A 23,427-nucleotide genomic window follows, 5' to 3' on the forward strand; every position below is an offset into this window, starting at 1 on the left:
ATTCCCTGAGAATAGCAACTTCATTTTACTCGTCACTAACTTTGCAGTATCTAACACTGCAAACACTAGTGATCGCTGATTATTGAGTATTTTGTGCCAAGTACTATGTTAACTGCTATAAATGCATGCCTCACTTAAACTTTACCAATGAATTAAAAACCTACATAGAAGGAAATTGGGGCTTACAGAGATTATTGTCCAAGACCCCATAGCTACTAAGTGGAAGAGCTTGAATTTGAACCCAGGTCCTTCTGGCTGTAAAGTCCATGCTCTTAGCCATGGAGTTTTATAGACCTATTTAGTGAGTGTTCGGTGAGAACCTGTTAGTTATCATGGGAAACTGTGGGGGGGTCAATGTATGGAAATGCCCCAACAGAGGCCAACTACAAATGTCTAATTTGGCACTTAGATGCTTTTTACAATGTACTTCTCTTTGATATAGTATTTACTTTCTTATTCCTACTTGTCCAAAGTGGGGACTAGCTCAGTTTGCCTTCTGAGAGTTCACAAAAGTGTGCAGTCTGATAAGGTGGAGCTGTATTGGGTCAGCATTTTCCTGAGTGTGGTAGAAGCACTGAGGCAAGCCTTGAAACTGGCTTTGCAGATGGCAGGTCCTTCTGTGGCCACCTCTGCAAGTGGTGGTGGGGTGTTTGAAATGGACTAGGTATGGCTAGGAGTGGCTTTCCCCTGGCAATCCCATCGGTGACTCACATGCCTGGGTCCTAAAGGTCCTTCCCTATGTCCTTACCGGTGTTCTTTCTAATCAAAGTCAGAACTGGGGAAACCAGAAAAACTGAGAGAGGAGGAAGGAAGAAGAGGGCACAGCAGGCAGGGGGAGGATGTACAAGGGGAAGAGCTGAGGTGAATTCCCTGGAGCAGGATGCCTGCATCAAAGTAGCAGAAGGCAGAATGGAAGTTCACAGAGAAGATCAGGAGCACTCCTGCCCCATCCCCTCCAGCTTGTCACATTGTCACATGACCATCTCCACGTGGTCAGTAGCATTGTTCAGGCTGCTACAGAAGGGAAGTCAGGCCTTCCAACCCCAGGCAGAGGCCCTGGCCATGCTCAGCCATCCACATCGACTGCCCTCAGGCCTCAAAACCCTGGCCCTGCCTCCTCTGCTCCTGGTGGAAGTGGGGTGGCCAAGAGGCCTCCAGCACACCTGAGCGGGTCATAGGGAAGGGAGGGACTAGAAGGGAAGGGGTGTTTGTGACAGAGAAAGGGTGTGAGGAAAGGGCCATCTGAAGGAGCGCATGTGTGTGAGGGTTTGGAGCCCCTGAATGTGCTGAGAATGTGTGAGGGAGCACAGGGGGCTCTGTGAGGGGTGGGCAGGGTTTGAGGCTGGCAGTGCAGGGAGGCTATGTGAGGAAGTGTGGAGAGACACTGAGTGGACAGTGTGCGGGGGAGGTGAGAGGAATGGGAAATAGGACCCAGAGGTGTTTGTGAGACGGAGCAGATGCAGGAAAAGAGTATGTGTGTGCATTGCTGTGGAAGAAAGCAAAGAAAAATGACAAGGCAGCTGAAATTAGGACAAAGGGGAGGAAAAGAATGAACAGGGTGCAGATTCTACCCATAAGTGGTAATTAGAGTGGTACGAAATTCTCTTGGGAAGAAGGCAGGCCAGAGGTTAATGCCACTGTGAGTGTGTGTGTGGGCACGTGTGCTCATGCAATTGCACGTGTTTACAGGCTGCCCTGTGTTTACAAAATGTGCTTTCCCTGAATACCTCAGAATGTTTCATAGCTTCTGCCTGGGTTGGAAAGTGAGGACAGAATGGGAAAATTCAGGCCCAGAGTGTTCCCATGACATCAGGAATAGCTTAATGTGAACTGGGTCTCCTCACACACAGCCCACCTCCAGATCACAGGGCTGCCTGGCACCCATGTCCCCTCATCTCCACAGAGAAACCATATACCACGAAGCCATGGCCACACTTGCTCAGTGGAATCCCCTAACTTGGAGAAAATCGTGAAGGCCCTCCACCCAAAAAGTCTGAGCATTTGGGCTCATCTCTCCTGCTAACAGTGGAAATATAAGGATCAGCTACCAAGGATGGTTCCAGAAGTGTCTACTATTCCTCTTGCCTCACACAGGCAGAATTAGTGAAGCTCTCCCTGGCTGAGGGATGTAGGTTGATTGCCTAATTTTATTGAGGACAAAGTGCTTTTTGATAGCGTGAGGGAAATAGCTCCCCAGGGTAGGGATTCCAGCTTCAAGCTCCCTGAGCATCGATCGCAGATCGCCAGGGCTTCCCTGTCTGCTGCTGAGCTGAACACAGGGTTTGGCAAGTAATAAAGAAGCTGTGATTGTTAAAGGAAGGAGATGCCTAGCAGCCCAACCCTAGGCACTGCTCTCAGCAGCCTTTCCTACACATACCCTGGAGGGACTATCATTAAAAATAATAGAACTGGGGCTAAATCTTTGCTGGCCTACTGGGTGCCAGTTGCCATAAGGGTTGCTTTACCCATGTCATCTGACTTATTCTTGACACAAAACATGACAGGTAAGGCACTCTTATGGCCCTCCTTTTGGATATCAGGAAGAAGAAGTACAGAGAGACCAAGTACACTCATCAAGGCCACAGTAATGATCACACAGAGTCTGAATTCATGCTGGGGTTGGTCAAACTCTAAAAGTTAGGCTCTTACCACTGTCCTCTATGCCCTGTGGTCCATTTCCTGACATAGGGCCAGATGGACACCATCCTTATGGCATGATTCCTGGGGCCCATTATACAGACCCCTAAGACTGTAATGGGGTAGGTTCACACAGTAGGAATGTGTGTCTGTGACAGCAGAATTCAGGGGTAGAATGGTCTGGGCTTCAAGATCAGCTCTATGCCTGGGAACTTAGAAGCCACTGATACAGCACCAATGAGTTTTATTGCTCTTTCGGCTTTTCTGACACATTTTCCTCTTTCCACAACCATTTCCTGTGTTATTCACACCAGTGTTGTGGGGTGGGTGGCCTAGGAATGAACTGCTAGCACAAGTGAAGAAACTAGAACATGAGAGGTAAAGTGATTTGTGTAAAGTCACATGGCCCCTCAGGTAGAAACTGGAACTGGAACTGGAGCCCAGGTTTTCTCCTATGCAGGAGTGTCCAATCTTTTGGCATCTCTGGGCCACACTGGAAGAAGAAGAGTTGTCTTGGGCCACACATTAAAAACATTGTGACACACAATCATACACACACAAAAATCTCTTAATGTTTTAAGTAAGTTTAGGATTCTGTGTTGGGCCGCATTCACAGCCATCCTGAGCTGCATGTGGCCCATGGGCTGCAGGTTGGACACTCCTGGCTTTATATGGTATCCTCCTTCCTAAGTCACAACAAACAGGTTATACACAAGCAAGTATACATTAAGTAACATAAATAAATTGTTTGATATGTCAGATAGAATTGCCAACATACAGATCAGAGTAAATGAGAAGTCATGTGATTCCATGAGCAAATCATGAGCTTATGATGACAAGAGTGGGGTGAGCTGGGACCATTCAGGGTGAGGCCATTTCTTTAGATGACTGTGCTTTTGAATCCCCCATCTGAGGTTCCCAAGCCCGCCTGTGACTAGGAATCCTTCCTGCCTCCCCTTCACAAGTTGAATGATGGAAATCAAGGGGGAGGCAGCGTGAGTGCAGAGCTGGGTCCTGGCCTGTGATCTGGGGGTGTGGGAAGGCCTCAGGGGCAGGACTCACTCTTGACAGTGAGGAACATGGACTTGCTGATGTCGGTGCCCACACCATTGCTGGCCTGGCAGAGGTAGTAGCCGATGTCCTCTTCTAGGACGTGGCGGATCAGCAGTGAGCTGTTGGGCAGGAGCTGGATGCGGCCGGTGAGGGGCACCGGGTGGTACTGCTGGGGGTTCCCGCTCCCTGGAAGAAGGCAGAAGTAAGAAGGGCTGCTATCTGGGCTACAGAGTGAGCTGGGTCAGCTGCAGTGTCCCAACAAATGGCCCTAATACTTTCCTCTTACAGATCTAGGGCTATTTTGTACCATTCCACATAGCTCCTATTTCCTGGGCAACAGGAAAGATCCGCACAGAGTGCCGGTCCGGCCCCAGCTCTGACTAAGGAGATGGAGTTGGAAAGACCACCTTGCCACTGAGCTTCTTTGGGGCAAATTCCTCAGGCATGAAGAGAGAGTTGTGTTCAGGCCACTTGGCAATGGGTGAAGGGATGAACCCTCAAGTGGCAGTTTTCTGGTCTTAGTCAGTGAGGCCTGGGAAGAAGGCCAGCCATCCTCCAAGGGGTGCCTTGGGCATCCATTATGTTCTCCCAGTGTAAGCCCTGGACATGGTCTAGGTAAGAAATTGGGCTCTAAGAAGTACCAAAATCGTAACTGGTGAGAAGCAGGGGCTGATGAGGCTTGGGGACACTGGAGTAGAGAGTGGGGGTGGGGAAAATGGAGTACACCAAGTTCTAGGGCTGGAGGGGAAGGGGAGAGGTCAATCTGTGGGGAAAAAAGAAAATTTGGAGTCAGCATGAGAGCTATCCTGGTCCACAGACCACAGGGGAGCCCGAGGATGACCTCCAGATCAGGTATAGCCTAGGGTCCCCTTAAAGCTCAGAACCCAGGGTTCCCACCCACAGCTAGGGGTTGTGTGTAGAGACCCAGGCCCGGGTCTCATCAGTACCCTTCCTTCCCTATCCCTGGCTACTCGGAGGTGCTGGGTGACCAGGGCCTTACCCTTGGCATGCTTCCACATGACCTTGGGTGGGGGATAGCCATCCACTGAGCAGTTGAGCACGCCAGCTTTGCCATAGATGCCATCCTGGTTGTTGGGCTGCACCACGAATCGAGGGGGCACTGCAGACAGAGGGGAGGTGGGAGAAACAGAGCATCTCAGCCTCTGATATGTCTTCTGGGCTCTGGGAACTTTCCATTCAATGTCAGTTCCTCCTGGACTCTTCTGAAGCTGGGGCCTGGCAGCTCCCAAACCAGAGATGCCGAGAGCTCTTTCTGAGTGCTGGATTGGGAGTTGGGAGTTATGAGTTCCAATTCTGTTGTGCCAGTGACTAACTGAGTGAGTGTCTCCCCCTCACTAGGTCTCAGTTGGCTGGCCTGGAAAGTGAGCAGTTTTGAACCTCTTGATCTCTAAGCCACCTGCCAGAGCCAACCTGCCATAAGCCTGCGATTCAAACCTGAAATCTAGACACTTTTAGAAGCATTCAGAGCTGGACTTTCTCTGTCCCACTACTTGCTTGCCTCCACTCACCACGTACGATGAGCTGGCGCTCTCGGCTTACAGTGGCCGCTGCGTTGCTGGCGATGCATGTGTAGTTGCCATTGTGCTTGAGGGAGACGCTGGAGATCTGCAGGGAGCTCATGAACTCCTTGCTCTCGATGGTCACACCAGAGCCTGAGATGATCACCTGTCCGTCCTTCCTCCAGGTGATGCGAATGGGCATGTCTCCCGAGGATACCACACAGGGGATGTAGAGCAGCTGGCCAATAGAGGCAGGTGGGAACTCAAAGGGCTGGATCAGAGGGGGCACTGGGAAGGCAAGGGGAGTGCTGCTGTCAGGCCCCCTATTTGCCCCAGCATGGCCAGCAGTACTGTCTCACCTGCCTCACCCTTGGGTTCCTCCTGCCCACAACATGGGCTGTGAACAGAGTTCTTCTGGGGCACAGATGTCTTGTTTTCTTGTATATGTAGAATCTCTTGGGGTGCCCTACCATTGTCCCCTGACTCCCATCCCTCTTTCCCCCACATCTCCCCAGGCCTGGACCTTCTGTCTCTGTTCAAGGCCTTGAACAGAGGTTGGCCTGCATTAATCCCAACCTTCAGACTTGTCCTGGAACTTGAATGGTGATGCTACATGTGCTTCTTAACTCTTATCTGACTTCTTAGCTGTCACCCTAACGTCCCTGTCATTTCTCAGCACCCCTGTGCCAACTGTCTGCATCCAGAGATGCAGTTCACAGCTCTCTGGGGACTGAGGTTGTTAGGGATGATGTGCCCCAGATGACAGGAAAGGAAGGCCAGCTCTGAGACTCTGCCCCATGCATACCCCATGCCTGCTGGTCTGAAACCAGGGTGCTGTGCTCTGGTCTCCTCCTGTTCCCGCAGAGGTCCCACTGCCCACCCCCCAGCCCTTTCCATTGCCCTCAAATATTAGGACAGGAGAGTGGAAGCTTCTAGCACTGCATGTGTCCGTTGCTGTATGTCCTACACCATCTCATTGAATCCTCCCACCAATAATGTGCTGTGAGCTTAATTGTCTCCACTTTATAGATGAGAAAACTTAAGTTCAGAGCAGAGAAATAATTTGCTCTAGGTCACCCTGCTCATAAGAAGTGATTGTCATCTGTCTGTTCTCCAAGTCCAAGCTCTCTCCTGTATGCTGCCTGCTTGCCTCTCTGAGAGTGTCCCAAACATGCCCAAAGCAGAGATCCTTTTGTTTCATAAGTGAGCTCCCATTGGATGGCAGGAAAGAGCAGAGAGGTGGCCCTGGTGTTTGCAAGACAACCAGTTGGTTAGACTCATCTGGCTAAGCATCATCCACACAGTCTCCCTACCCCCAGAGACTGGGCTTATTCTCCCCTACCCCCACTGCCCACATCTCAGCCCCTGGGGGGCCTGTCTGGAGCCTGGGCTGCTATGGGAGGGATCCTCATTTTTCAGCTCTGGCTACAGTGTCAGCCATTATCTTTATGACAAGTCAAATTAGGCCACAACAACTTCTGCAGCAAGTGGGGGAGAAGACAGAGGAGACAGACAATTAGCTTAACAGGGATGAGCACACAGTAGATGAGATCTCCTTTCTGCAGTCAAATAATTAAATTACAAGGCTGTCCACAGTCCTCCAGCCTTTTCCCAGGAGCCACCTCCACCTTTGCTGGGAATCCTGATACTCTCTACCCTAGGCCCAACCAGAGTGGCTACAGTGGGGACAAGCCCTGAGGGGAAAAGGAGGGGTGGCTTCCTATGCTTGCCCAAGATCCTCCCTGCTGCCCCTGGGGAGTAGGCAGGTGTGCACATGTAAAACCATTGGCAGCCCTGTGGATGCCTGAGAAGGGTCTTGATCAGGGGCTCTAGGTCCAGAGGAAGTGAAATTTAGGAGCGATATTGTCTCCATGATCTATGGGACAAGAACTATATCCCTCAGCAGAGGCCTTGCTGACCTACCCAATATCATCTCCCACCTTACCCTTCACTCCAGCCCTAGGGGCTCTATCACTGTCCCAGAGTCCCAAGTTGCAGCCCCTGCCGGGGTGGGGTGGGGGGAGGGGTAGGGGGTGGGGTGTGGTGCCTGGGTGAACACAGCTGGACATCTGTTCTTTTACTTTCCCACCACATGTATTCCTACCCAATGGCTGGCTTTTGACTTAACTTATTCTGGATCCACCTGAACCCAAATTCAGGTCCTAAGTCCATCCAGGTTTTCTGAGACTGGTGACGTTCTGGATCTCCCCATCCCAATCTCTGTCTGCCTCTGCTATCTTGGTTGGGGCCTGTCTAGTATTCTGAGTGTTTTACTGGGTCTTGGATATCCAGACAGGTTTTACTGGAACCCTGACTCTAGTAATGGCCAAATGCCCATTGTTGAGACTTTCCAGACATTCCTCTGCCGGGCTCTGCTAGTCTGCCCCACCCCCACCCTTTTTTGGTTCCTAGGAAAAAGTCCAGGCTTCTGATTTCCTTAGACTTTTTGGTGGAATTATTGCAGAGACTCAGATCTGCTACTCACTTTGTTTCCTGAGGCCCAGAAGAACCAGTTTTTGTCTTGTCCTTCCAGCAAAGGAAGACTCCAAAACTAGAGCCTGGCAGGCCTCCTGGGAAACCCTTCCTCACCCTTTCAGACCCTGCCCCAATGACACCTCTCCTGCGAAGCCTGGCCCCTTCCTGCACAGCCCTGCAGCACCTGGCACACACCTTGATCATGGCGCAGACAGTATGGCAGTCAAGTAGCTTTTGCATGACCACCTTCTCTGGGAGTCTGGGAGCTCCTTTAGGGTGGTAAGTAGGATTTATTAACCAGACAAATTGTAAGAGCCCAATAAATGTCAGGTGAGTATAGTAAATGAAAGGACATAGGTCTATAGATCATTTCCTGGGTTCATCTTAAATGTTTACCTATGAGGTGAGCAAGGGGTGGTGAGAGCACAGGATGGGGATCCTTCCAGAAAAAGAGAGGGGGCTCTATGTTGCTCCTCAAGATGTTGTATTTATGCAGGAATTTTGAAGCTGGGAGCTTCTCCCCTGGTCCTTCCTGGGTGTTAGGCCCTTGCTGTTCTAGCCCCACAGCTGGCTTCTTTGATTTAAGAGCCCTACGGACAAGGGGAGAGTTATAGTAGTGAGGAGGGGCTGCTGGGGAAGTGTGTGGGCAAAGTAAGGAGCTGGGAGGTTCTGCCAAGTCTGCAGGGCTATGCCCGGGGAAGGAGGGTCAAGTGAACATTTCCATTGAGGACACACAAATGGAGAGTGATAGATAGAAACTAGGCAGGAAGATTTAGCTCCAGCAGGAGGAAAACTGCCTCTCTCAGTAAGAAGGGATTTAGGTAATGGAACAAGTTACTAAAGCAGGTTAATTCATTAACTAATTCATCTAATATTTATGAAATGCCTGCTCTGTGAAGGCATTATGCTCCGTGTGGACTTAGGAAAGTAGGAACATTCTTAAAATATAGACAAAACCTCCAGGAACTTATCATTTTCTACAGAAGGGCAGGTATTTCCCTCAGTGATTATTGGACAAGAACCATCTGAATATAAAGACACTGAACTCACAGCAAAGTATCATCTTGTTGGGTGACAGCAGCTTCACGGAGGAGGTGGCATTTGGACTGAGAGTTAAAGAACACATACATGATATATATATATATATATATATATATATATATATATATATATATATATATATAGGAGAGAGGGGTAAGACTGAGCTAAGTAAGAGGCAGAGGCCAACTAGGGCCTGTCATTTCCCTCTGGTTTTCAAGTGTACCATTGATAGCTGTTTGACAGACAGCTGCAGGAGAGTTGTCAGTATCCATCCAGGGGGATTAGACATTCACCTGGGCTAGCCAGAGCTCTTTAGGCCTTAGAGCTCTCTACTGACCTGTGGAAGGCAAAGGACCAGACAACTCAGAGGTCCAAGGCAGGCACCTGGCTTCCCTCTACCCTTTACCCCTGCTGTGGGTTAATGGGCAGGTATGATGCTGTGGGTAGTGGGTCCCTTTAGGCACCCTTTGGTGGGAATGCTAAGGGCCAGAGCTGCTCACAGAATTCCTCGCCTCTAGGATATCATTCTGATAACCCTGTAACTGTGGGCACAAAGCCTGGAGGGAGGAGAAAGCATAGGGATCCTGGCTCCTTCACTGGCTTGCTGAATACTAGGAGGAACGCTGAGTGGGTGGACTGAGAAGCAGGGTGTGGGGCTCTGAGATGTGTACACTGGCAGCTGTCTGGATGTGGGGCTGCTTTCTGATCTGTAAGTCAACAGTGTCTTCCCCAGTGCTCAGAGGTGGGCTTGGGCTAGTTGAATGTGCATGTATCCATGTCCACCCCTAGGAAAGCATCCTTAGCAGCAGGGGGCTCTGCCCACCTCCGTCATGGTGATGACCAGGGACCCCTTCAGTGCTGACTGCAGCCCACAAGGGCTCCCCTCCCACCCTCAGTGCCAGCATTTCCCCAGCACACAGCTTGAATGTAGGGGCACACATGCCATGTCACCCAGGGACTTCTCTCAGGAAGCCCTGCTTGGAGTCATCTTCATGAGGGGCAACTCAGTCTTCCTTGAGAGAGGCAGGGTCAGAACAAGGGGCTAGAATGGTGAAGAGACCAAGAGGATATAACTCTTGAGGCAGTCCATGGGGTGTCTGGCCACCATAAAGACCTTATGGCCGCTTGTTTGGGAGTGTTTCACAGAGGAGGGCTTGCTGACCACCAGCCCAGCCCATAAACGCTTTATGGTGTATTTCATCTCTCTTCGAAGCTGAGCCTTTTTATTTACTGCACCTGTTTGGCAGAGAATGCGCCCTGGGGGGAGTGGAGCTTCTCTGCCTCTGCAGGTCAGCGTGGGCAAATGGCCTCCTCACCCCACCCTGCCTCTCCTCTGGAGCCTTGACTTCCTCTTCTGCAAAGTGGAGGAGCTGGACCAAGTAATCTCTAAAGCTCTGAGGCTGACTTTCCAGTTGTAACAAATCTAGTATTTTAGGAATAATAACTTCAGTTTTTGATATTATTATCCTGACAACCCCCTTCTCAGGAAGGGGTCAAGGTAGGAAGGCCTTCCCTGGCCACCTATTTAAAACTACAAACCACTCCCTCCTCCCCTTGGCACTCTCATTCCCACTCCCTGTTTGGCAGGAGACAGCTTCTTCATATATCGTGTGCTATCTATTTCCCACCAGAATGGGAGCTCCTCAAGGGCAGGGATTTCTGTCTGTCTTGAGCACCGCCATATTCACAGCACGGGACCTGGAAGTGGGTGCACAGTAAATGTCACTGAATGAATCAATGGCTGCTGCTTCATCATGACCACCACCATCATCTTAAGCCTTGTCTGTCCGATAAGGAGGAAGCTTGTCCCTATCTATGTTCCTGCTGAGGAATAGGGCTGTTGGCAGCAGCTTCCTTGGTGTCCCATCCCCCAGTACAATTGGGCAATCTGCTCCTGTGGAACCTGATGCACCACCTTCCTGTGGATTCGTGGAGGGTTCTTCCCAAACCTCCACCTCTGCCAAGAGCAGACGTTCGGCCAGGTGGCTGGCTTAAGCCCTATGCTCACAGAAACCCATTTACTAGGGTGGAGGGGGGCTTCTTCAAAGGCTCCAAGCACATGGCAGGGACTTGTTTGAGCAATGAGGGAAGAAGGAGTTTGGGGGGAGTATGGGCATTGGGAATACATGTGTGTGAATGTGAGTGTGTCCCCTTTTCCATTTGTTCCACAGGCACTTGGCACTCTCTCCTGGTCCTGGACTTGCTGAGCATGGGCAGAAAGTATCTCATGCCCTTGTTTTGGCTTCAGAGGCCCCAAGAGACTCACATGTGGGGATTAAGATGTTCCCTCACTAAGCCAAGGACAAGGAACACCAGTGGCAGCCCTGCCTCCTTAGTTAATTAAACATTCAGCCCGTGTGCTCAGAGATGCTTTTATGTTACATCATTTTTCAGCTACAGGAGGCCCTAAAGACACCAAATCTAGGTTGGATCCATGTGCTGGCCTCTTAGCATCCTGCCAAGGATCTCTTAGGATGCCTAGAGACAAGCAGTTGCCTTCTCTGCAGCCTGGCTCTCCCCCACCAGTCAGTACTACACGCCAAAGCCCAGACAGCCCTCGAAGCATCTTTGCCTTCTCTCCCCTCAATCCCTTCCACCCTGATGGGCCATAGCTGGCTCACCTGGGCAATATTTCATATGGCATCATCTGTCTTATAGAATGATATGGACAGAGGAAATATTTGTGTATATGTAACTGCCAGCATGTATGATGTACATATATGAGCAACTATGGATAGGTTAATGTGTGTATATTTCTTGCATGTACCAATACTGTGTAGCAATGTGCACATGCATTGTACTCATGCACACAGGTTTCTGCACATGTGTGCACATGCATGTGCACACAAATTTGGTGTGTTCCGCTCTTTGCTCAGTGTTTAAAAAATGTCATCAGAAGATAAGCAGTCCCAGAAGGGATGAAGTCAGCAGTTGTTTCTCTAGCTTATGGAGCAGCATGGGTTTTTGCCCCACCCTTCCCATAGCCCCACAGAGAGACGGTGGGGGCCTCTCCAATTGGTCTCCAGCTTCTAGTGCCCTGCCCCACCTGCACCTTGCCCTTTCTATACTCTGGATCTCTGCTCTGATCCTCTGGGTGGGACGCATGTCCCAGCCAGGCAGTAGGAGTGGAGTCCAGAGTGCTGCCCATGGACCCATTTCTACCTCAGAGTCAGAAGCCCTTTCTACACCCAGAGCACCTCCTTCCCCCGTACTCCTTGAGTGACTCTTGAATGGCACATCATCTAATCAGGCAGTGTGTTCATAATCAGCTCTGATAGGCTCTTTGCACAAACGTATTCTAATGAGGTAGAGAGAGGGAATAAGGAAAAGAGGGGCGAAGAGGAACCTGAGCTTTCAGAGTGGCACTGCCACAGGGTCCTCAGAGCTCCTCATACAAATGCTGCTTCTTGGTTTGGAGAGGACAAGGGTGAAAATCCTGTTAGGGTTGAAATTTCAGGCGTGGGCGGTGGGGAAGAAGGAATGTGTGCATGTGGGCTGGTATGCTGTGTACACACACATCCCTGCTTCAAGAATGCCAAGCTTGTGCTGGGTGCTGATGCATGGACTTTGCCCTCTAGGATAATATGCATGTGTGTGCGTGCACACACATACAGACACACACACACACACACACACACACACACACACACACACACCCTTCCTGGGCTGGGGAGACATTGTCACTCAGCACAGCACAATCACAACAGGCCCAGTGAGTCACTGAGATGGAATGCATCAGATTCAATTCATTAGGACCGATCGCTCCCTGAATGGGGATGAATAATTGATGAGAAGTAGCTGTTTTCAGGATGTTCTGCATACCCCAGGGCTCACTGGAGCCCTGTGGTTTTTTGTTTGTTTGTTTGTTTTGAGCCAACAATCCCAGCCACATGCTCACTGGTGCAGGTGGTCTAACGGAGTACAGCAAAGGTTAGATGTTTTAATGTGTGGCATTTACACTGTAAACTCTTGGTCTACTGCTCGTAATGGAAATGGATACAGGAAGTCTGTGATGCCAGGAAGGGGGAGATAGGCTGCACTGTATTCCAAGGCCACCAAATTGGGCATATGGACTGGGGATAGGAGGTTCCTGCCAGCACAAGGACCATGGGCTGGGCAGAGGCAGTAGGCTGAGGAAGTGGACAGAAGGGGCCTCAGCCTGACTGGTGTGCAGCAGCTGGGAAACAGGAAGGCAGATACTATATGGGACTCCTCTCTCCTCCCCAGGCCTGAGATAGTCACAGAGCCCCCAGTTCTCAGGGATCAATGTGAGGCTTCTCAGAAAGTTATCCAACCCAGACTGCTGTCTCAATTTTAGTTCAAGACACACTCACTGTCTAGCACTGTGACAGGTGCTGGGTACACAAGGAGGCATGTGACATGGCTCCTGTGTGGCAACGAGGGTGAACTGGGTGACAAGGAAGAAAGAGAGAAGTACTGACCATGCCTTTTGCTGCTACTGTTCAGTTTTGCCTGCTGTGCCCAGACATTTCCACCTGGATGTCCCATCACCACTATATGCTTGAACAGGCCCAAACCAAAGGCAGGATCTGTCTCCCCACTCATCCTTCTTCCAGACTTCCCTCTTTCTGTCTACAAGGCCTTCATTCAAACTTGCTTCAGGAGTTTGGGACCCTCTGGGGCCTTCCTCTGGGGCCTTCCCCTGGTGTCAGGGACCTTTTCTGGGCCCAGGCCCCTCTGCTTTTTCTCAAGGGTCCAAGCTAGCTTTCTTCTGGTTTATGTTGTCCCAGCCTTTCCTCCTCACTGCCCTGGGCTGACACAGATGTCTAGATGTTCTCATGGTCTCACCTCAGAATTCTCATGGACCCTGTGTCTCTTCCTGACTCTTTCTCCGGTGGTCCCAGAGCTCCTTCTTCATTCCTGAGCTACAGCATGCTTCCTTCCAGCTGGCCCTTCCCGGCTCTGGGTCCTTCTGGGTTAGACAGAAGCTACCTTGGCTTGTACTGACCTCATCTCAGCCAGGCCTCCAGGTCACACCTCCCTGTTCTGCCCCAGAGCAACCAGACCACTCTGCTTTCACCCATGCCTAGATAGCCTCCCGGCCTGCCGGTTCCAAAGAGTACATTTGGAAGGGAGTTTCATATACCTGCACAGCCCCAGAACCAAAGGGGTATCCATCGTTTACTCATGCATTCATTATTTGCTCATTTATATTCATTCATTCATTTAATACACAGACACTTACTGAATGGCTCTCCAGTATCAGAAATGGTGCTAAGTGCCCCTGCACAGAACACAGACCTCACTCAGGGGAGCATGAAGGGCCTGGAGAGAGGGAGGAGATTTTTAAGCACCAGGAGGTGCTTTCCAGGCCTCAAGCAGCATTAGCAGTTGGAAGGTCCTTGCCATTCCTGTCAAAACAGCCTAAGCCAGGCAATCTCTACCCCAGAAGGGATTCAGGGCACACAGTGTATGCTCCCTCCACCCATCCTCCTGCTGCTTGCACTCTCTTGGCTCCTACCCATCACTTCCTTTTGTTGGTCTCTGGTGGGCCCCTCCTGAGTTCTCAGTGGCTCCATGCTGACATCAGGGGAACCTATATAGCCTGCCATCTCTATCCTGGGCCTCTTTCCCTGGATCCTCTTTGTGTGTCACTAGCCCCTCATACCCCTGGGTGCAGTGCTGCCTTATCCTGCAGCCTATGGAGTAAACCGGCATGTGGAAGTACTCATGGCCTTGTGTGCCCACAGTCTTCCACCCTGCCACTTTTCTCTCAAATGCCATGTGGAGGCCCTCTCCTCCTTGACTTTCCATTCACTCAGGGTGGTCTGATGCTGCCTAGTAGCTGGCTGGAGAAGAACCCATAATCCTGGGTGACCGGCAACACTGGTTCCGGGGGATGCCTACCTTTGACGGCCACGTGGACACTCTGGCTGATGGAGAGCTGGGGCTGGATGAGGACGCTGCACAGGTACTCCCCTTCGTCCATGCCCTTCTGCACATCAGTCAGCTTGAGGGTCCCATTCTCGAACACCACCTGGCGATGGTTGTCAGGCAGTAGCAGGGCATCCTTGTACCATTTGATGGAATAGTAGGGGTAGCCGATGACCCTGCAGTTGATAAGGGTGTCCCGCCCAGCGACTGCTGTGATATTCCTCATTGCCCGGATGCTGGGGGGGCCTGGGCAGGAGTCCGGAGAAAGGAAGAGAGGAGGGGCAAGTGGTGTGGTTAGCCAGGGACAGCCAGGCACTGCCCTGTACTGCTCTTCTCAGTTGCTTGGCCTTTAAACTAGCAGGAGGTGGAAATTCAGCTGGTGGGGAGGGAGAAGGAGGGCAGCCCTATTACAAGGCTAAAGGCAGAGGCTGGAACTGGGGGCACCTATGGTTTCTCCAGAACTCTCTGTTACTGGCTTCAAATAGTTGCAAACAGACACGTGTTCCACTCACGCCTAGGGCAAGCATCCATTCCCCTAAGGGCAAGGAGTACATGGCCAAACTGCAGCCTCACCAAGCAGTGATGGGATTTGGGAGGGAAAGTCCTCATGTATAAGGAGATCAAGATTTCTTGGGTTAAAATGGAAATATGGAGACTTTGTTATTTTCATTTGACTTGCTCATGATGGTCTTGTACCAAAAAGGATCTTACATACATTAAATATTTAAAGGACAATAGGAAGGTCTTCATTGGATGAACTGATAATTTTCTTTCAACAGGTAAATGTGTTTTGTGGGCCCCCATGAAGGGGATAAAAAGCGGGGAGGGGATGTCATCAGCTGGGTCATCTGGGCACATGGTAATGTGGGATTGTAAAGGGGCTCAGAGGCCACCCTGCAGGGCAGTGCTGGAGGCCGTCAGGTTCTGCACCCAGGAGATGAGCAGCTGAACCAGGGATTCTCCTAGGATTCTGAGGAGAGGCTGGGAGGATGGCCAAATGTAGAGTACATTTTTCAAATGGGGTTAGAGACCTGCCCAGCACAGGTGAATTGAGCATGAATCCCCTCTCTATTTCCCTGCCCCATGGCAGCTACTAGCACTCTGCTCCATTACCCCTCCTCTCTTCCCTCGGTCCTCCTCCGCCCTTGGGTCAGGGGTTACTGATAGGGTCACATGAGGGCCAATCTGACCCTACAGGGCTGAAAAGAGCTTTGGAGGAGACTGTGCTCATCACAGTGACTTGGAGAACTGAGATGTGGGAATGATCACCTGAGGACTCCTTCCCTTGGGGCTGCCTGTCTTGAGGTAACCCCACCCAGTCTGAGCCTCTTACTCTTCATGGCTTGAGCCTTTGGGGGAGATGATGAGGAGGAAGAGTGAGGATTGGGAGAAGATGATGCTATTACTCCTGCTGCTTAAACCTCCTGGAACATTTAGGGATGACTCAGTGGAAGTACACTAGGAACACAGCTTTGGTGGACACCCCTATCAAAGGCCAAGCCTCGCCCCACTGCTCCTTCCCTGTCCTATTCTTGCAAGGCCCTGGTTGGGCTGGTGAATGTTAGCAGGGTACTTTGTGTACCTGGGACCAGAGAGATTTAATGGAAGAGTGGGGGACGGGTCAGGTCAGATTACAGGAAAGGAGAAGGGGGAAGATGAGGGGGTGGGAATGCCAAGGCAGTGAAGTGTCTACCAGACACACACACACACACACATACACATGAATGGATGATGGGGCTGTAGGGGACAGGGGAAAAGGGAGAGAAAGAGAAAAGAGACCTCTACTAAAACCAAAATAACAATTAATAGTAAGTACCAAGTACCACAAGAATAATGACAACCACAGAGATGGCAAAGGAACTCAAAAGCCTATTCTGATATTTAAATGTAGACAGGCACCTCTTACGTTTATTCGCGCCTGATATTCAGCACTGCCCACCGAGTTCCGCGCGGTGCACCGGTAAACGCCCCCGTCTGGGATCTGGGGACCTGTGACGTTCATGTGGCTGATGGTGGTGCCGTCAGACATGGTGTACTGGTTGGTGCGGTGGCTTCCATCCCGCACAATGGGCTCGTCGTCCAAGGTCCAGGTGACAGTGGGGGGTGGGGCGCCCTTGGCTGCACACATCAGTGAGAACTGCTCCCCAGGATTGACCACCTTCTCACTGAAGGAGGAGACGATGCGGGGCGTGCCATCTATAGGGAGTGAGGAGCCCCCTTCAGAGTCACTGAGCCACTGAGTGACCATCCCACCAGGCCACCCACCCCACAAGGGGAGGAGGGAAAGCAGCGGTCATAATAATATAAAGAACTTTCATGTACATCAATTCATGCATTAGCCACAAAACCCTGTCAGGTGCCAATTACTATTGCATGTGAATTAAGACTCCTGGGTTTGAATTCTCCCTCAACCACTTTAGTTCTGTGTCTTTGGGCAGGTTATTTAACCTCTTGAGTCTTTCCATCTCTTATCCACAGAGAATGATGATAATGGGGATAATGCTATAAATTCCTCATACTGATGCTGTGAGGATTGAATGAATTAATGCATTAAAGATGCTTAGCACAGGACTTTGTAAGTGCTTAATAAAATGTATCTCCTCTCAACTTTCTCTTTTCCACCTCTTTCCCCTCCCTTTATTAATAAAGACACAGAGGACCACAGGTTAACTGTGCAGGAACCAGGACCTGACCAGGCAGAGCCTGTGCTGTCTGATTCCAGTTCTCATTCTGGCAGGAGTATGGGTGGGTTGGGGTGGAGGGGGTGATGGTGCTACAGCAAAAAGTCTGAATTTTGAGGCTTAAAATGCAAGCTGCACAGAGGTCGTGGCCGTGGGAGTCTGTCTGGGCCTTAGTCTTGGCTGACCAAGCAACCTTGCTCGGGAAGATTAACCCCGGTGCCCCAGCTTCCTCCATGGAACACTGATTGTTGGCCCTGTCCATCCTTCCATACAGGGTTTTTGTAAAGGATTAAAACAGGTACTAGGTAATTTAAAAACAAACATAAAAAAAAAGAAAGCAAGGCAAATATAACACATACTCTACACACACTCACATTTCATACTGAAATGCTGATGATAATCCAACATTCTGCCAACCTACCAGCCCATTTCTGGGAAGACCCTTGTCTAAAACTTGTGGAGAGCCTGCTGCCTGGTAGAGCCTGGGACTGCTTACCAGGTCACTACCTTGACACCTCATCTACCCCTTTCCCTGTGCCCTCCATTTCTGGGTTTCCCTCCCACTCTACTCCCTGCCCTTCCCACCAGTCTCATTTTCCATGTCCCTGCTCTGAACTGGCCCTGGGTAAGTGACCATTACCTCACTTTCCTCAGCTGCAAAGCAGGTAACATTTAAAAAAGTATCTTGCCAGGATTAAATAAGGCAGGCATCTGCTGGGTGTATAGGAAGGGTGGGAGTAGTGCGCTGATCGGGTTCCTCCCGGCAGGGCTTTGGGAGTCCTGAAACCACCCCAACTCACCCTCAAGCACGATGATGGCGAAGTCCTGGGCGGTCTGGGCCTTGCGGGTGGCAAAGCACTGGTAGGCCCCGGAGTGGCTCTTCTGGGCCGAGGTGATGAGCAGGGTCTCGTTGCTGAGCCCACGGATGGAGACAGCCTCGTCGGGCAGCACCAGCTCGGTGTTGCGGTACCAGCGGATGGTGAACTCCGGGGAGCCCATCAGGGTGCAGGACAGGATGACTGTGCTGCCAATGCCGGTCTTCAGCTTCTTTGGTGTCAGGGTCACATGAAGGGGGTCTGGGCCAGGCCGGGGAGAGGTGAAGGCAACCGGGGAGAAAAAGAAAAGAAAAAGAGCTTAGGTGGGTGAGTATGGCTGGAGGTACACTGTGATCTTAAAAGGTCCTGGGAGTCAGGAGGCCCTAGTTCTGTTACCAGACTACTTGTTGGGGAGGGGGCACTGGGAGTGGTAAATTCCTCTGTCTAAGCCTCAGTTTACTCATCTGTTCAATGGCAGGGTCAGGCCAAGATATCTCTACACCTCTTGTTCTGAGGGTCTGTGCTTTCTTGATGGGTGTCTCTATGCTCAGGTAGGGCTGTGAACCTGGAGGGAGCTGGAGTGGAGACTCATCATCTTTCCTGTCACCCTCCCCAGACACCAGAAAGAGCCCCTTGGTTCAGCCACTCACCTCTCATACCCGTACAGATAACTAGCCGCTGCCTTCGGCTGGTCTGACTTCTGCTCTCTAGCTCCCAACACTGCCCTGCTGCAGACCTCAGCTCCCAACCTGAACCCAGGCAGTAGACTCTCCTGTCTGCACACACCCCCCCCCCCCCCCATCCTCCAGGCTGCAGCTGGCCACCACCCTGCTCAGAACTTCCACCATACCCAGCAACTCAGTGTAGCATTCAAGGGGACCTGGCCCCTCTTCTCAGGAACACAGTTCCTAGAGCAGCAGCCTACCCACACCTTAGGCTACTTCCTGCCCCAGGGCCTCTGCCTAGTCTTCCTTTTGCCTTTTATCTAATTTCTACTCATCCTCCATAATGAGCTGAGGTGTCATGTCTTCCAGGTAGCCTTCCTGGACACTAATCCCCTCTCAGTCAGGGTTAAAGATCCCTCTTCTGTGCCCCCCTGGGTATAACTAACACCATGGTAAGCACTGGTCTTTAATCACTTCTTTGTGTCTGTCTCTCCCTCTAGACTGTGAGCCACTTGAGAGCTGGGCAGTATCTCTTATCTTTATTTCCTTAACACTTACCTGAGTCATGTTTATTGATTGTCTCCCTGGCTGCCTGGTTACCAGCCCCACATTGGCCTCTCTCCCCTGATCTCCATGGACTTGGGGTTCTAGAAGGGAGGCTGAAGCCTGCAGCAGCCTGAGCCCCCAAATGAGGCAGTCTACAGGAGATGGGGGACTGCAGGCCCATCAGGGTGGGTGTAAGCAAAGCACATGTGAGTCTGCTCATGCTCAGCTCTCCCTACTCACTCCCAGAGCCTGTCTGCAGCCTAGGAAATGTCAGTGTGCAGTGAGGCAGGCAGCGTACTGCTTGTCCCAACCAGGGCTCCAGGGCTCTGCCAGCCCTTTGCTCTATCCTCATAGCTCCTGCTCAGGCTCAGTGTCATGATGGGTGGGAGGGTTGGTTGCAGAATTGGAGTGGGGGAAGAATGAAAAGCACTACTTTTGTCTCCATGAATCTAGAAGAGAGGGGCTATCAGAGAAGATGGAAGACAAAGAGAAGCCGTGTCACTTCCCTTTGAACCCAGTTGTCCAGCCCAGCCCAGGGTTGGGGAGGGTGGGAGCTGAGGCTCAGAGGAGAACGAGCTGTGCCTAAGCATACAGGGCCAGTGGGTGTACATGTCACTGTAGGGAGTTACTTATTGTGTATCTGTGTTGTGCTAGGATGTGAGCATGTTATGGCAGAGGAATGTGTGTGTCTGTGTGTGGGCACCGTGTATGTGTGTGTGTATGGAGAAGTAGGCATGTGAACTTTCAACACACCTGCCTGCCTGTGTGTGTGCGTATAAGTACCTGTTTGCCCTTATGTACTGTGAACATCAAATTACCCAGAGTCAGGTTTGCTAATTTGCTATGGATTTGAAGGTATGTTCCTGACCTGTTCTGAGACAGTGTACATATGTGTTTGCAAGTGTGAGTGTGTGTGTGTAGCAGGAGGGTGGAAAAAGAAGTGAAGGTAATATTAGACCAAACAATTATGGACAGTGCTTAGTGCAAGAAGTGAGGCCCCAACCCTGGTCCTTCTATGTGCCTGCTCTGCTGTCTTGAGCTTGTTTGTAGGAGAAGAAACCCCCTGAAGCTGGGCCTTCAGCTTTATAACCTAAACATCTGTCACTGCCAGAGCATTTTTTGAGGCTCTTTCTGTTCTTCCAGCATCCCAGGAAATCTGCAAGGGGAAGGCTCCTTCTCAGCACTGCAGATAAGCACATTTCAACTGTCAGGACCCCTCAACTGTGGGAAGGAGACTGGGCCCACATCTGGGCTGAAGGCAACAGGGTATCAGGCCCAAGAGGCCAGACCAGGAGAGGTTGGGTTCTGCTGTGGTTCTCTGGTCCACCCAAGGTTCTACACACCTGTAGCTCTGTGCTCATGAGATGGGAGGTGAGGTGGGTGGTGAGGTCTGCACAGTGGGGGTGGGATCACCTCTGGATGGCCCGCTTCCACTGCCTGGGTTGGATGACCCTCAGGATGCCATTGGGTACAATGTTCAGGGACTCAAGCTATTGCTGCCCCATGGGAGTGAGATCCCCCAAGAGTCTCTGAATCCCAGCCCCACTACTGCCAACATTTTTCCTTGCAATTCAGAGAGCAGAAAACTCAGAGTCAGACTCTGGATGCCAGAGCTAGAAGGGCCTCTTCATTTTACAGATGGGGAATCTGAGACAGGTTCACCAGAGGGAGGGGCAGGGGTGAGGTGGGGGCAATGAATGCTCCTGGGTCTCACGAATCCTCTTCCATGGTTCTATCCCTGGCACCAGCCCCTCTGCCCCTCCTGCTTTCCCTACCAGGGGGTTCAGCAGCAGCAGGGGGTTGCTACTAAGTCCTTCTGCTTTCCACAGGGTTTCCTTGGACCCCGGGGCTCTGTGATGGAAGGAACAAGAAGTACCAGCATTAATACCTATCAGCTTTTCCTGGAAAGGATGACTTGGTTGTTTACATCCAGTGTCTGATCAGATTGATCATGGCCCCTATTGATTATTGCTAAATATTCTGAATATCATCTCTGATGGGACATACATGCTCTCTCTAATGGATTAACACCAGCACCATTTTCTTTAGTACAGATACTGTCTCCTTCCAACAAGCCAAGGAAACCTGCTTGTCACCATCACCCTCATGGTCCCTTCTGACCTTTGTGACCTCTGGGCAGTAGGAAGACTGGAATCATTATCCTATTTTACAGAAAAGGGCACAGAGGTGATAATCATGCCTGATCATGATAATGCTGGAACCAAAAGGCTGGTCTTCTGATTTCAAACCCAGGGCTTTTTCCAGGATACCAAACTGCTTTTCCAACCAGGAGATGGTTCCCTGGGGCTGGCCAAAGACAGGTGCAGCTGCCCCCATGCCCTTCCCCATCATACTGTGGGGCTCTTGAAGATTACTCTCAAGGATGGGGCTGAAAGAGCAGCTTTCCCCACTCACCGATGACTGTGAGGGTGCCTGTGGCTTCTGCTGAGCCAAAGGTGTTGGTGACCTCACAAATATATGTGCCACTGTCCTCAGTCCGCAGGTCACTGATGGTCAGCCCGGTGATGCGATTGGTCCAGCGGTTGTCGGCCGGGAGGGGCCTGCCATCCTTGAGCCAGCGGATGGCAGGGATGGGGTAGCCAGAGGCTGTGCAGGGAAGCTCCACAGCGTGGCCAGCCCACACTTCCTGGGAGTAGAAACTGTCCAGGATAGTGGGGATTGACTCGGCAGGATCTGGAAGGTAGAGAGTATCAGTGGCCCTGGCCAGCCTGGGTTGGGTGAAGTGAGGGTGGGGGAGGAAAAACAAGCACCCAGAGCAGGAACCTGCTGCCCACTGGTATGCAGAGTGAGCAATATCCAGTGTGGGAGGGCTCTCAGTGTTTCCCTGAGCCCAGACTCTGGTTCCGACTCTCCTACTCAGGCTGGACCAAGCCCTGAGAACCATGCTGGGGAGCAGAGCTGGGGGAGGGGTGGGTATGTCAGGCAGAATGACAGGCAGGCAGATGGGAAAAGGGAGCGAGCATGAGGTGCAGGGGAGAGTGTACACAAGCTCCTTCACGCATGCAGTCCCTGTAGCCTGGCCCAGCCTCAGGAGCAGTTAGTCCCCATGACATGAGAATCACGACATCTTGAGTTTGCAATTATTGGTAAGGCTGATCTGGGCCTCAGCCTGGCTTGTGGGTGCCCCTCAAGGATGGGGGAGCTATCTACCTGCCTTGTTCTGTCTCTGCCCACCACAATCTGGGCAGTCTAGGAGACAGCCAGGGCATTTCCGCTGGAGCGCAGGAGGATTTGGAAATTAAGCCCTCTGCAAACCACCCTCACCACCACCACCAATTATCCACTAGTTTGCTTTCCCAAATGAGGAGAGAGCAGTGACTGCAGGGTCTGTGGCCAAACACTGCCAAAGACCCAGGCCCTGTGCAGTCACATTCTGTGTGTGACGGCTGTGCCACTTCCAAGCGGAGCTCGGGCTGCTGTCTCCATCTGGTTCTCACCCTAAAAGGCCTCCCTGAGCTTCCTTCCTGCTGGGACCTCCCTCTGCTGCAAAACCTACATGGTAACAAACCACCTTCTCATCCTGAACTCCAAGGCCTTCAGTGATTAGTTCCAACCAGGCGCTGGCCTCCCTGTCTTCACCGCCTCCCTGCCCCCCTCATCTCAACAGTGACCCACCTGTGGCAATGTGTGTCATCACACTGTGCACCACCTGAGGGCCGGCCAGCCCACTCTGCCTGGCCTACTCCTACTCGTCCTTCACAAATCTCTCTCACTGGACTCCCATAGTTTCCTTTTTCCTTAATTTTATTTTCAAACAACCTTTTATTTTTAAAGAAAAAGTTTGAATGTGTAATATATACACCTGACAAAACTTCAGAAAGTACAGATGAGTATACAGGATGGTGAGAAGAGAGGTTCCCTCTCCCCAGAAGAAACCACTGTTGCCACCTCCCTCTGGCCCTTGCCAACAACAGTTAGCACCAGGTCCTATCTCTGCTTCCCTGGAAGACTGTGAGCATCTGGCAGCAGTGTGGACCCACTGCTGTATCTTCCATGCCTGGCACAGAGCAGGGCCCGGGCTGTGGAATCATTAATGCCTGAGGATGAATGGGTTCACTCAGGCATGGGGTGGGCCAGT

At 51.3% G+C, this 23,427-nt stretch overlaps 1 protein-coding gene across 4 annotated transcripts in view; it reads right to left on the minus strand.

Annotated features, from left to right (window-relative positions):
• DSCAML1 (DS cell adhesion molecule like 1) overlaps positions 1-23,427 on the minus strand; it is a 346,013-nt gene that overhangs the window by 67,505 nt on the left and 255,081 nt on the right. For 3 of the 4 annotated variants that reach the window (XM_024570871.3, XM_045204094.2, XM_053924087.2), the window contains exons 5-11: positions 21,744-22,022; positions 18,103-18,378; positions 16,521-16,817; positions 14,595-14,867; positions 5,220-5,498; positions 4,691-4,810; positions 3,700-3,876 (exon numbers count right to left, since the gene is read on the minus strand). In XM_024570871.3, the coding sequence (XP_024426639.2) occupies positions 3,700-3,876; positions 4,691-4,810; positions 5,220-5,498; positions 14,595-14,867; positions 16,521-16,817; positions 18,103-18,378; positions 21,744-22,022 (1,701 nt within the window). The remainder of the gene's footprint in view (positions 1-3,699; positions 3,877-4,690; positions 4,811-5,219; positions 5,499-14,594; positions 14,868-16,520; positions 16,818-18,102; positions 18,379-21,743; positions 22,023-23,427) is intronic. The other variant, XM_045204095.2, reaches the window with a different exon arrangement.

The sequence above is a fragment of the Desmodus rotundus genome, chromosome 5, assembly GCF_022682495.2.
Source record: "Desmodus rotundus isolate HL8 chromosome 5, HLdesRot8A.1, whole genome shotgun sequence".
NCBI classification, from domain to species: domain Eukaryota; kingdom Metazoa; phylum Chordata; class Mammalia; order Chiroptera; family Phyllostomidae; genus Desmodus; species Desmodus rotundus.